Source organism: Corticium candelabrum, chromosome 12, assembly GCF_963422355.1.
Source record: "Corticium candelabrum chromosome 12, ooCorCand1.1, whole genome shotgun sequence".
In the NCBI taxonomy this organism is placed as follows: domain Eukaryota; kingdom Metazoa; phylum Porifera; class Homoscleromorpha; order Homosclerophorida; family Plakinidae; genus Corticium; species Corticium candelabrum.
In genome coordinates, this window is record NC_085096.1 from 5,909,865 (window position 1) to 5,924,379 (window position 14,515).

General features: G+C 43.2%; 1 protein-coding gene across 1 annotated transcript; it reads left to right on the forward strand.

The window, feature by feature from the left end:
- The first annotated feature begins 7,005 nt into the window (after positions 1–7,005).
- LOC134187648 (uncharacterized) lies at positions 7,006–12,503 on the forward strand. The gene is made up of 2 exons (XM_062655800.1): positions 7,006–10,382; positions 12,161–12,503. The coding sequence occupies exons 1-2, from the start codon at positions 7,006–7,008 to the stop codon at positions 12,402–12,404; spliced, it is 3,621 nt and encodes a 1,206-aa protein (XP_062511784.1). The 3' UTR covers positions 12,405–12,503.
- Positions 12,504–14,515: the final 2,012 nt, after the last annotated feature.

Here is a 14,515-nt window from a genome sequence, read left to right on the forward strand (position 1 = left end):
TTACTGACTAGAGAATGACATTAATATTGATGAGTATTGATGAGTCTTGAGATTATTTTGCGTTGAAAGGTACGTAGCACTAGAGAAAATAAATTTTAAAACTAGAAATGCCTTGAAGTTACTCAGTTTTCAAAACGGCGACCACTTCAGAAAAAGTGGGTCGATCTGCTGGCTCTGTCTTCCAGCATCGTTTCATTAAAGATTTGTGTTTCTCAAGCCACTGATCATCGATAGCTGGTCTGCTTCCGGCAATCACCAAGTCCTTGAAGTCGACAATCGAGACCGGGCCTTGGTTGTTATACGGGACTTCTCTGGACCATATTTCCCACAACACTATTCCAAAGCTACACAGTATAGAGACCACTCGGTGACAACACACGGAACACATCTATTTAATTATAATAGATTTATGGTACCTGTACACATCTACTGGAGTCCCATAGTCTTCGCCCTGAAACACTTCGGGAGCGGTCCACTGACGAGTACCAATCGCGGTAGTGAGTTCGTACTCCGGTTCTAGCAAGGGTTGAGTGAGGGAAAGTGGACCACAACCTCGTACTGCCCTTTGACAACTTCTTTCCGTCTTAAGATGGAACAATATAACATTAAAATGTATTATTTTATATGTATTACAATAACTTAAAATTGTAAATTTGTCTTAAAAAATTAATTAAATATAAAATATATATAATTAATATTTTTATGTGAATTGCTATATAAGATTGACGTAAAAATCTTCTGCTTCCCAAAGCAAGAAATTCAGAATTGTGTGCAAAGTCTAATTTATTTTACTAACATTTTTATTTCTTTGTCTTCAACTCCAGATCAATTCTTTCGGATATTTTGACACATCGAAATCTCATGCATGTTGAGTAACGCTAACACTTAGTTCAGAATTCATTGCACGTAGATGGAAAAGGAATCAATAAATGCATGAAAACGTCTGGAAATCGTTTAGTTAATTAAGTGGGCTTATTGCTCAATCGACATGAAATCAGGATAAGAAATGCAAGATATCATCGGACTAGCGTATATATGCAGCCTCGTTGCATCAATTTGTGATGACATCTTGGGACTTGCATGGCGTCTGCCGGTACGTGATCGTAATGTGTCACTGTACGTACATCAGGGGGCAGTAAAATCCAGGTTTTAGTGCTCTCTTTTATCTTAATAAGAAACAAAATTTTACGTCAGCTTGACAATACAAAAATATAAATAAGGTATAAAAATAGTATTTAATACAATATATTAAATAAAAAATGTTGCATTTATGTACACACACACACACACACACACACACACACACACACACACACACACACACACACACACACACGCACACACACACACACACACACACACACACATTTATATATATATATATATATATATATATATATATATATATATATATTGAAAAAGAGTAAACATTTAACATTATATATTTTACCTTAACTAGACGAGCGCTCCCAAAATCTGCAACCTTGACAACATATCTGTTACTTAACAGACAATTTCCGCTCTTCAAATCACGATGGATTCTCGGCGGGCTAAGATTGTGAAGAAACTCCATACCTCGTGCTATATCCAGCGCAAACGATATCCTCATCCTCTCATCAATTTCGTTTTCCACGTTTCGTAACATCGAGTTAAGTGATCCTCTCTGCATGTACTCGACAACGAGAAACGGGCACTGATCATCACGTGACCTTCCTCCACCTAAGAACATGACAATGTTAGGATGTCTGATCGATCTCATCACCTCGATTTCCCTTTCGAATTCTAATTCCATTCTTTCTAGTCTCTGTAACTCTTGTAGGCGCTTAACCGCCACCGTCATTTCTCTATACTCGGCTTTGTATACCTCTCCGAATCCTCCCGGGGAGTCCCCGTCGATTCTTTCCTGTAGAATCAGCTCGCGAGAGTCGACAATCCACACACTCGTCAGGTCGTCGAGTTCCTGGTTTCTTCGTTCCATGACCTGTTTGTGTCGTTTCTGAGCGGAGCAAAACCTCACGGCGATGGCGATCACTGCCACGACTATTGCACAAATAAAGAGAACACCGGCTGCAATCGTGCTGGATCCAGCTATGTAATAAGCAGCCGTGGCGCATTGCCCGGTCTCGTTCTTTTCATATCCGAACTCGCAGTCGCAAAACGATTTCGGACCGGGCAGAACCACCTCACACGTTCCGAATCCGCAATGTCCACTCTTGCAAACCTCACATTCCGATTTATCTCTACTGCTGGCATTGAGAGTTTTCAATCCCACCGGACAGACTGTACAGTTTCGTAGAGGATCTTCAGAGTACGTCCCAATCGGACACGGTTTACACGAAGAGATTGGAAAATTTTCACTATGGCGACCTTTCGGACAGGCAAGTTTCAATATTAAAAAACCAGCTTCTCTTTCAGTATTCCTCGAGTACGTCAAGTAGTTTGAACTGCCTCCCAGAGCTATCAGATTGTCATTCCTGATTATCACAGTCAAATGAAATGATTGAAAAATAGGAAATATCTCTTCGGTTAGTACAATCCATTTTAAGCTGTTGATATTAAACGCCCATACTCTACTTAGATATTTCGTCTCAAACCTACAGTAATCAGCACCATCTAGATCCATTCTTTGAGAGAAGTTGATTAGTGAAAGTGAACGACAACCACCTGTTAGAATGACGTGTGTCCCATAAGCCACCATAGAGTGAAAGCATCGATTTCCTGGAGTGATCCAACTAGCGGCACTCACATTATTCCAAACGTTTTCTACAAATAGGTACTCCCAGAATAAACTTTTGCAATGCAATTCACTCCCGGAATAATTGAGGTAGAAGAGTCCTCCGTAGACAAACATTGAAGAGTCCACAACTGCAGCAGAGTGACCAAAAATGGCTAGTGACAAACCATCAGGTTGTTTGCTCTCGAGTTTTGTCCATCCTGTCTCCAGGCCAGACAGATCGCTGACAAACATCCATAAGTCGTCGAAAATGTAATGGTTACCATGGTTACCATACGTTACCCCTCCGAAAAGAACCATTGTTGTTTCGTTTCTCTTCACCAGAGAGTGAAATCTTCGACCTGTCGGTCTCCTTCCTCGTTTCTGGAAATTATAAATTATCCATTCGTTGGGATCAATAGAATACAAATAAGTCGAACTACTGCAAACCGGTTTATTTCCACTGCTATTAATATTAATCAAATCTTTGTTCCCAGATAAATTGTCATAGCAACCTCCAAACATAAAAAGCTTGGTTTCCAAAAGCACGACGCCCTTGATGCCTATAGGTGCGACTTCCTCGGGAAACGGAAAACGCAACGACCACCTCGTCGTCGTCACGTTCAACACCCACATTTCTTTCGACCAAGAAAAAGCGTCAGACGTGCCACTAAACGCCACAATAAGTTCACCGTTAGAAGCCGTAGTCGCCACAAGGCTCTTTCTCTCTAGTGGTGTGCGCGCCGGCTTTGGCAAAAGATGCCAACAAGTAATGCCATCGTTTCCAATCATCTGCAGATGCCATACATTGAAAGTACGAGCAAGTGAATGTCGTCCGAAAACCAAAATTTTTGATTCAAATGCGACGACTGCTGCACGCTCTATATCAACCGTTCTAACGTTAAAAGCAAGTTCTCGAATCGGAAACCAACGTTTCTCTATCAATCCGTATGCGGTGATTTCTTTATGACCAAAAAACATTAACATAGAGAAGGGAATGTTTAGAAAGACGCCACGGTGGATGTCGGACTTGAAAGGCGAATGCGTTTCGTTCCACGCGTTGGACGACACGTTGTACATTAAGAGATAATTGTTGAACTGAAGAATGTTTGTCGAGTCGACGAAATAACCGCCATAGATGTACATCATTGTGTTGTGAAATGCTGAAATGGCCACATGATCGTATCTCGGTCCGTGGCCGATGCCGTAATTACTTATGTTGTCTGTTCGTTGTCTCCACGAGTATAGAGTTGTTGCGCATTGGAGCTCCCATAGATCTCCAAGTATTGTGTTGGTAGTTGGAGATTTCCCGCCAAATATTAATATTGATTCTTTGCACTTGCAGTCGATCGACGGGTTGGAAACGGTCACGGCCGAGAATGCTTGTCGAATTGGAGGCTGCATGGATTGGTCAACGAAACGCAATCGCGTCCAGGAGTTGTTGCTGACGTTGAATGCCCAGATCACGTGGTTCGAGCAATAAGTCAAAACGACTTGGTTACAAAGGCTTATCATTCTGAACGTTTCTTTTTGCGAAAGACAGTTTTGTCGCGGAGCCTCTGCGTTGACGGGTTGCCAAGCGTTGCGCCGGACGTCGTAGATCCATAACATGTCAGGATCTTTATCTGGGACTCTTCCATGCAGTATGGCCGCTTCGTATTGAACTCCATTGCGAACGATTTCTATAGGCGATGCTATGGCGTTGTGCATTGAAGATGGCCAACTGTTTCTCCAACCGTCGAATTCCGTCCATGTATTGAAAGTTGATGAATCAAAAGCGTCCGAAAGCGACTGACTTTCAGATGTAGAAGAATATGTCTCGCGCTCCCAGCCTCTGACGCACATGACGAACATTAGCAGCCATAGAGCAACCATAACGTCACAGGTTGAGATACACCGGATCACTAATCGAATCTTCGAATGTATACTTTATCTAGTGTAAAGATAACGCTCAAATGTGATGCTGATAACTGACTTCTTTGAAAGTAGAAAAGCCTACTAATAGAGCTCGATAGAGGAAGAGCATTGTTTCAGATTCACTCTTGAATTGGCTAACTGTACAGTATACATGATATAATTAATGTCACTCTCAGTCTGGAGGGAAGAGAGAGGCACATGCGAAAAGCAGCAAGGGAGAGGCGGCAGGCGAGACTGGCTTGTCTAGTAACACTATTTTATCTAGATATGCATTGAAACCGAGCAGAACATCTACGCATAGGCTCGCAGTTCTGTTTCCGGGGTCGTACTAACTGCACCTTTTAGCTCGAGATTATCAAAAAGGCACTAAAGTGCTAAACCCTCGACTACTAGCCAATTTTTCTCTTGCCCATTAGTTCTACATCAGCTAGACTGATATATATATATATATATATATATATATATATATATATATATATTGTTTTCTTAGTAAACGGCAACAGTAACTAATTGTATACAGCTTAGCTTAGTCTTGTGTTGTTGACATAACAAGGTGTGTTATTACAACAGTTAGAGTGCGTTTCCACTAACGCCAAAGCTGGTTTAACAAGTGGTTTAAGGTACATACATGTTATGTTAATGCAGTAGTGGTAAAAATCTACCAAAATGCAAGAAAATCTTTCACTGATCTGCAACTTGGTCTGTAGTCTAGTCAGTCGATCATTGCCATGATGAATGGTCAAGCTTTATTTTTTTGCAACCACACACGTCTCCTTGGCAACGAAAACGAAGAAATTCAAAACAAAAATGACGATTCTACGTTGACCACTAGAATTTGAGAAATTTGTAGAAATGCAAAAGACTGATAACTAGTCAGTCGGATATCTTTCCAGAGTACACGCTAACGCTAGAAATGCAAAAAACCGGCAAAAAAGGCCCCGAGTCGTAAAAAGGGGTCATTTCTGACTTCTGTTTGGTTATAAGGGGATTCTGCTTCTACAGCTGAATTCAACTACCGGAAATAATAAGCGCAAACGCCGATTTTCTTGGCGTTCCATCATCACGAATTTGAGTTTACTAAAAGAAGGGACGTTGACGACAACGGTTATATCGAGAACAAGGGAAGTGAAAGTTTTTCTGCGGAGGCAGAGTTCTCTCGTAGCGAAATCGTAATTTTTTTGTACATGGAAACCATCAGAGTAGCGTGTAAGAACATCTCCCACTGTTGACGGCAACTTTATGATACATATTGATAACTTGACGGTGATAGTGAAGGTCAGCCATCAGCAAGTTGGTTCTCGTCTAGGCAGTCATTCTGAGTGTTTTACTCGTTGTAATGTAGCTGACTTTTGAAGATGACATCTGCCCAGCTACAGAAGTCACGCCGAAGACAATAAACTATGAATCTGGGCTTCTAATTAGAAAGGAAGGGCTCCATCAGAGGGACCGACCTTGCAGTGGGCCTTCATTAGCGTTAGGATCGTGAGAGATTATGTGTACCTACTGTTGCGTGTACAAACGAACTAAGTGTACAAGTTATGTGTACACTACTATACTAATGTGCATTCTGTTAGTCGAAATCGTTCAAGAGTATAAAATGGCCAAATTTGGATTCCAGATTTGCTGCGGTTTTTTGACGTTTTAATTTTTGAAACTTGGCATGCTTTATTTTCAAAGATTAAAATATTCTTTAATTAATTAATTAATTAACTAAAATTAATTTTAAGAATTTGATTTTTACAGCCCTAAATATGGCAGCATCCGCTCTCGTGACAGTTTAGCACATGCTAATATACCAAAGACGTTGTATGCAGAATTCTTAGCCTCACGTAAAGGCCTAGTTTACAAGACTGGCTGTGCTATTGGAAATATACCAGAGTCATGGCGATATTACTAAGTCTGAAATGAGAGTGAACGGAGAGTAGACTGACAGGTGCAGTTGTAAAGTGCGGTGATAAAATACTATTGATAACAATCTTACACTAACACCTGTCGTTGGTCGGTCGTTGGTCTACGCCCGGCGTTACTGTTCCCAACTTTTCACGTCTTGGATAACAACACATGCAACGATGAAATTCTATGCGTTGGTTTATTATTTATAACTTTATCATGTCAGTAGAAAATAATATAGAAAGGATAGATTACGCGATGGGAGTATGTACACACCTCTATTATTATTGGTAGAACGTGTGAGAGTGACACCAAGTGTGTGACTAAGAACTAAGTTTCTGAATTGATGTCAAACTCTCGAAAGACGTTTTTGCGCAGTGCAATGACGACATTCACACTGCTGAGCGAAAAGATGTCAATGATCAGTCTCTATATATAATCTCGACGGTTGATGAACATCAACATTTGCGCTTAATTATTACAAAATGGCCGAAAAAATAATTTCTGTAGCTTTCTTACTTGTCAATTGCCCAGGGACGGTCAATGTTACCGTATTCTCTTGTAAATCCTCTTCTCATCAGGTGTCGGACTCATTTTCTTCATCATCGTCCTACAACACGTGGACTTCGCTTGAAACTTGGAACAACAGCTGGCCTTCTCCCAGATACGGAGCGAGAGCGGAGGCGATAAAAATTGTTCACAACGGGTTTACAGACGACGCAGTCGTTCTCACTGGTGGACAATACAGCCGCCACGCTCACAGGACCTGGATCTACAACGTTCATCACAACTCGTGGCGACCGTCTTTCAGTGATAACGTTCCAAGGCACAACTGCCTGTCAGCAAAGCAAAACTACACAATGATTAGTCTCTGTAAAGAAATTGTGATGATCTACTGCCTGAATGGTCAAGCATGGCTATTTGAGATTGGTAGCTATTCTTGGAGACAAGTACAGTTTGTTGAAGATTCCTTAGAGCCTTTACCTCGACGGTCACATTCTGCTGTCGCCGTTAGGGATTCCTCCGGAAGGTGCAAATGTCAAGAATCAATGTTGGTGTTTGGGGGAATTGTCAGTACTACTTCGAATTCAAAAGAAAAAACCATTTTAGGAGATCTTTGGGAGTTGCAATGTGTTGAAGAGGGAGTCTTATATCGTTGGACAGAACGCGTCGCAAACAAGGGTCAAACAAAGTGTGAAACGTGGCCTCAACCCAGATACGATCACCTGGCCATATCAGCATTTGAGAACACCATGATGTATATCTACGGTGGCGAAAACGACGACTCGAGCCAAGGAGAAAGTCTTCGCAATCTTTTAGCTTACAACGTGACTTCCAATTTCTGGAACGAGATCTCGTCTTCTCTTCAGGATCAGTACAAAATCCATTCAGGACTTACAGGTGTATTTGTCGACAATCCAGAAGCGATGTTGGTGTTCTGTTGTCAACAGCCAATTATTGCATACAATCTAATACAAGAATATTGGTTTGAAATTCTACAGATTACTTTCAACGAGAAACTGCCCCATATATTATCACCTGCCGTTGCGGTTTTTGGGTCGGCAATCGCTATCTTTGGGGGACGGGCGGGTTCTCTAGCCATGCCAACTGACGACGTCTGGTACCTCAGATTGATCTCCAACCGGACTGCTTGTTGGTTTCTTATGACAAAACCCGTGTTAACTCCTTTGTGGGGAAGAAAGAATATTGTCGCGGATATTGCTTCTAATGGTGAACTAATTGCTGCGTTTGGGGGTGTTACTGGTGGACATTTCAGCACTTTCTTAGGATTAAACGACATGTGGGTTTTAAATGTTACAACGATGAGATGGTCTTCTTGTTTTCAGTTTCCGACAAAAATGGCACCCGTTGGCGCCAAGGGAGTTGTCCTTTCTGAATCGATCTTTATTGTCTTCGGCGGATGTTACTACACTTGTTGGTGCTCGACTTTCGGTAATACCACTAAAATACCGGAATGCAGCAATACCACTTTTGCTTATTTTCTAAAATTTGATGAATGGCGGTCTTATAAACCCGAAAATGCGACGGTGGCGCCCATAGGACGAAGGTATCACACTCTGGTGAAGAGAAATGAATTAGAGATGATTCTATTTGGGGGTACAATATATGGACACGGCTACAGACGTTTTTCTCTTGCAGATTTGTGGAGGCTTAACGTCAACTCGAATGGAACACTCTTCACCTGGACCGCCGTCCGACCTCTTTGGAGATCGGGTGGTTTACCGTTGCCCGTTTTCGGTCACGCCGCAACGGTCTTCGACTCTAGAATGTTTGTTTATGGCGGATCAGTTAATCGCACAGACCACAACAACAAAATAGCATGTAACAGAACGTTCTGGGAGTACAAATTTGGAGATAACATTTGGAAAGACGTGACGGTCGTCGGTGTACGAACGCCAGGAAACCGCTGCTATCACTTCATGGCGACTTACGGACGACACATCATTCTAACAGCCGGCTGCTCATCGGTGACCGCCGCATCCAAGATCGAGACCAATGCCGGTGAGTACGTATTTCCACGAGGCGACGGAGGTTACTGCGAGTTCGTGACGGAAGATATGAAAGGAGTGTGGGCATTTAGTGTCGATAATGGAAAATGGATGAAGCTATCAGATCAGACGTTGCCCCGAAATCAAGAACTCTACCCGTCGTTTATCATTAGAAAAGGCACTCTGATAGCATTGGGAGGCAGTGTGAAAAAAAATCCTGGATTAGAAAATATTCCTCCAGCAGGTGGGTTTTCTTTTATGAGATTGGGTTGTCCCAAAGGGCATTTCAGTAGGGACTTTCCCTCGTCACCATGCCAGGCGTGTTCCATCGGAACATTCTCTGAAATTTCTTCTTCGCCAAATTGCACCCCCTGTCCGTTGGGGTTGACGACCGATAGCGTCGGCAAGAGGGAAATATCGGAATGCAGCGTCTGCGTGGATCATCACTGCGGGTACGGATCGTGCCGGGGTGTCTTGCCTGGACCGCAAGCGTACTGCGAATGCAATTTTGGCTTTACAAAAAATGACAAAGGACAGTGCGCCATGGCCACGTACTATATTGCGGGTTCAAGTGCAATTGCTGGTGTCGCTGTGATTCTGTTGATGGTTGTGGCTGTGGTGAGACTGTGTTCTGCTCAAAGAGAACAGAAACGAAATATCGAGCGCAAAGAACAAGAACTCGATGATCTCACAAACGCTTGGGTCGTCGACCCTTTTGAGCTTGTCATGCACGATCGTATAGACCAAGACTCTCCCGGAGGGTTTGGCGAGGTGTACCGAGCAGAATACAGAGAAATGACGGTCGCTGTTAAGCGATTGCAAGAACTACAGAGAATCGAGAGAAATGAGTTGGAATTCGAGAGAGAAATCGAGGTGATGAGATCCATCAGGCATCGAAACATCGTCATGTTCATAGGGAGAGGCACATTTCGCGACGACGGAAGTCAATTTCTTGTCATCGAGTACATGCCGAGAGGATCCCTTCATTCCATGTTAAGAAATTTCGATTACATCATCGAGACAACGTCGAAACTGTCGTTTGCACTCGACGTGGCGAGAGGCATGGAGTTTCTCCACAATCTGAAACCGCCGAGAATCCATCGGGACTTGAAGAGTGGAAATTGTTTGGTGAGCAACAGATATGTGGTGAAGGTGGCAGATTTTGGGAGTGCGCGCTTAGTCAAGACTGAAAGATGTCTTCAGACTGCTGTACGAGGGTGCGGTCCTCTTTCCTTATCTCAACCTCTACTGGAACCAGAGTACGAACTTACTACTGCCATAGGAACTCGCCAGTGGACTGCTCCCGAAGTTTTCCGCGGTGACGACTATGGCACGCCAGTAGATGTCTACAGGTGAATTATATACTATTTCGAACCGGGTCATAAAAATGGAACGGTGGTTCAATTTTGGCAGCCAAAATTAGTAATGAAAAACCGCCGTAAACCTTACTCTAACTATCACACATGCAAGAGAGCATTCACACACACGCGCGCGCGCGTGCGCGCGGGCGCACACACACACCTAAATCCTAAAATCCTAAATGTTATGAGCTGCCTCTCAGAGGTCACGCTTTCAGCTGTTAAGCTGGGCCATGTGCGCTACTCAAGAAACTCTGGGCCTGCGCTAGCAAACTTTTGGAGACGGGCCAGGGATTTGCAGGAGCACCGAATTGTAAGTCTAACTGTGCTGAAAGCACTTGAAATCTCGCTAGAATCTCAGTGGCTGATGCCACGTCCCAGACGACGACTGCTTAGGACCCCAGTCAATGACCAGGTACTCATTTATACTCCTGAGTCAAGGAAAGCAAATGTGTGTTGATTTTTTGCTTAAGGAAATTATGCCATAGCTCGCCATCACTGTGACTTGAACTTGTAATCCTTTAAGGTCCCGGATGTAAACACTCCGTAAAGTCACTCTCTAACCAACTGAGCTGTCGCACCACACACACACACACACACACACACACACACACACACACACACACACACACACACACACACACACACACACACACACACACACACACAAACACACACACACACACACACACACACACACACACACACACACACACACACACACACACACACACACACACACCACACGGAACACATGGAATCTGAAATTCCGCTAATACATACACATTATGGCAGAACTTTTGGCCAGGAAGTGTGGTTATTACAAGTTGTGACAAGTCAATATTCCATGACACCAGGTCTCGTTATATGGTACCGACTCACCTGTTCTTTGAACCGTGCTAATGACGATTCATATTATCCGTCTAAACACACACACACACACACACACACACACACACACACACACACACACACACACACACACACACACACACACACACACACACACACACACACACACACACACACACACACACACACAAGTGCACACACGCACAATTAGGGACACACATCCTCCATCACTTCCTCCTTCTGCTTCTTCTCCTGCTTCTTCTCCTTCTTCTCCTCCTCCTTCTGCTGCCTCGATGCCTTAAAATGGGCACGTTCTCCCAGTAAGGGATGCGAAACGGCAAAGTCCAAGGTCTGTAGATAATAAAACTTCTGCCGCTGCTCTCTGTGCATAAGAAGCAGGCTTGGAAGACTTCTGCAGTTGATCAGGAAAGGATCGAGTTTGAGTGACGCCATCTAGCCGACATCCTGTGCCTCGCGGTCAAAATGATCCTCTCCTGCAATGCCCTCCGTGTGCCTTATTTCTCGTTCTCATCGGTATATATCTAAATCGGGCATCTAATGGGTCTCTTGAGTGGAAGTTGCATGTAGTCGGAAGGAGGCAAACAGCTACACAACATAGATTACTTTGGCCGCCGACATGTCACATCCGACACACACACACACACACACACACACACACACACACACACACACACACACACACACAACCTGTTTCCAGTGACAGGTATTGGTATATTTGAACTGTAACCCTAATCTTAATCCTAACCTACCCTAATCCCGACCCATTCGCGGCTGCCACTATAATACACCGCGGGGATCCACTTAATGTCCGTTCCATTTTTGGAAACAATGTTTTGCAACCAACTCAAACATGTTGCCACACAACGATATTTAATAATACACATTTTTTTCTCTCGTAGTTTTGGAATTGTATTGTGGGAAATATGGTCGAGAAAAGTCCCGTATAATGAAGACAGCGTCGTTTCGATTATCGATTTTAAAGATTCTGTGATTGCCGGCAGGCGACCGATTATTAATAAAGTCTGGCCGAAAGGGCAGATCTCTTTGATGAAACAATGCTGGGAGGCTGAACCGACAGCTCGGCCCACCTTCTCTGAGGTGGTTTCGATTCTTGAATCTGAGAAAGATTTGTGTGTATACTGACAGACTAAGTAAGAAACTGATTGCTCAAGGTTACTAGAGTTGCGCTGTTTTATGGCCGTGGCTGCTGAGATATGATAGAGACTGTTATTTATAGGTATTGTGAGATTAAATGTGCTTGCAGAAATATCTAAAATGCAAACGTATTGATAAAATCTTTGTGTTCTCAATTTAGTCAATAGAACTTACGGTATGCATTTGCAAATGCTGTACCGTATCTACGTTTTGTTATTTACCTCTTGTTATAATCTCTATGTGTTCGACTATTGTTTAGTGTTGCAACGTTTCGTCAAATGACGTGATGTTCAATCAGCTAAGGTAAATTTATTAAATACAATTACACAAAATTGAATTCACCTTTACCGCCAAGTGCGCTAAGCGTCCGGGCTGCAAATGGCGAGTGCGCCGCGCGCACGGACACACACACACACACACACACACACACACACACACACACACACACACACACAAACACACACACACACACACACACACACACACACACACACACACACACACAAACACACACACACACACACACACACACACACACACACACACACACACACACACACACACAAACACACACTTTGTTGATGATGGCCAGAAAGATTTGAACAAACATTCTTATGGTTGAGAAAGAGCTAATACTACCCAAACTACCAGACCTACCATCACTGACAGATTGGGAACGAAAGAGGAAAGAGAAAATGAAACAATCGTTTGACCGACACCACAAGGGTAGAGAGTTAACTCAGTTGTCTCCAGGTAGAGGAGTATGGATTCCTGACCAGAAGCTATTCGGATCAGTAATCTCGAGCTCAAGCAATCGATCGTACTTAGTAAAACGCCTACACATACTAGACGCCGCAATCGACGAAGTCTAGATCCAATCTCTTTGCGCGATTTTGAAAACCAACCGACTGAAGAAGTTTCTCGTGAGCCTGAGCCACAAGAGCAATCCGAGGAACCACCAGCGTGGGACTACAGGAGACTCGGCAGCAAGACAGTCCTAGACTAGCTAGCACTGTCCTGCGAACAATCCAGCAATACAACGGTGCCAATTGCAAGTACTGGAGTAACTGTTTTGCGCTCTGGTAGAGTAGTCGCCCTCCCCAGAAACTAGATCCTTAGCTTGAAAAGGGGAGGCATAGTGAGTAGTACGCACGGGTACATGATATCCGGGACTTAGGTGTGTAACAAGTAAGCACGTGTTGTGTCTAATCGGAATCGCTACTTTGCTACTGATATCACTCAAGGAATTCAAGTCGAATTTCAAGGAGACTCCAATCCACAAGACAAACGTGAAACTACAAACATTTACCTGAAGTGCACGAAATTGAAACAGTTGGAAAGGTCAAAGTATGTGTAGAATATCAAGAACAAAAGGCAAGATTACTATTGATTATAGTGAAGGATGACGTAGCCCCTACTCTGTTTGGAAGGGATTGGCTAACAAACCTTCGACTTTATTGGGCAGCCCCATCAACAAGACTGAGCTGTGGATCAGACTTTCAATACTAACTATATGTCTAAACATAATAGAACACCAAACAAGGTTGACTCACATGATACAGATAAGAGATGCTACATTACAAACAATTAATATCAACTCATTCACAAAACATCCTCCACCGTCTGATCTAGTCTCAACTTGAGAGCTCCTAACAATCCAATAAACTACATCACCTCCAACAACTCGTGCAGTGTTGCTCCTTCACCTTGTTTGTTAATCCAGCAGACGATCATGTTCCAAACTTTTTCGGATGGAATGTCAGTGGTTGGCATCGTGCTGAGGTTTACTTCAGTAACTCCCAAATAGTTATCCAATATGGATGGTCTTTGAGCAGACAATTGACTGACCTCGTGCAAAACAAAGACTGAAACGTCTGAGCAACTTCGGATAAAACCTCCACGTTGACCAAGTCTGGCAGATTGTCTTGTACCTAAGATTGATTGGAAACCGGACTGCCTGTTGCTTTCTTATGACAAAACCAGTGCTAACTCCTCTGTGGGGACGGAAGAATGTTGTGGCGGATATTGCTTCTAATAGTGAACTAATGGCTGCGTTTGAAGTCTTATACTGGTAGACATTTCAGCACCTTCATTTGTGT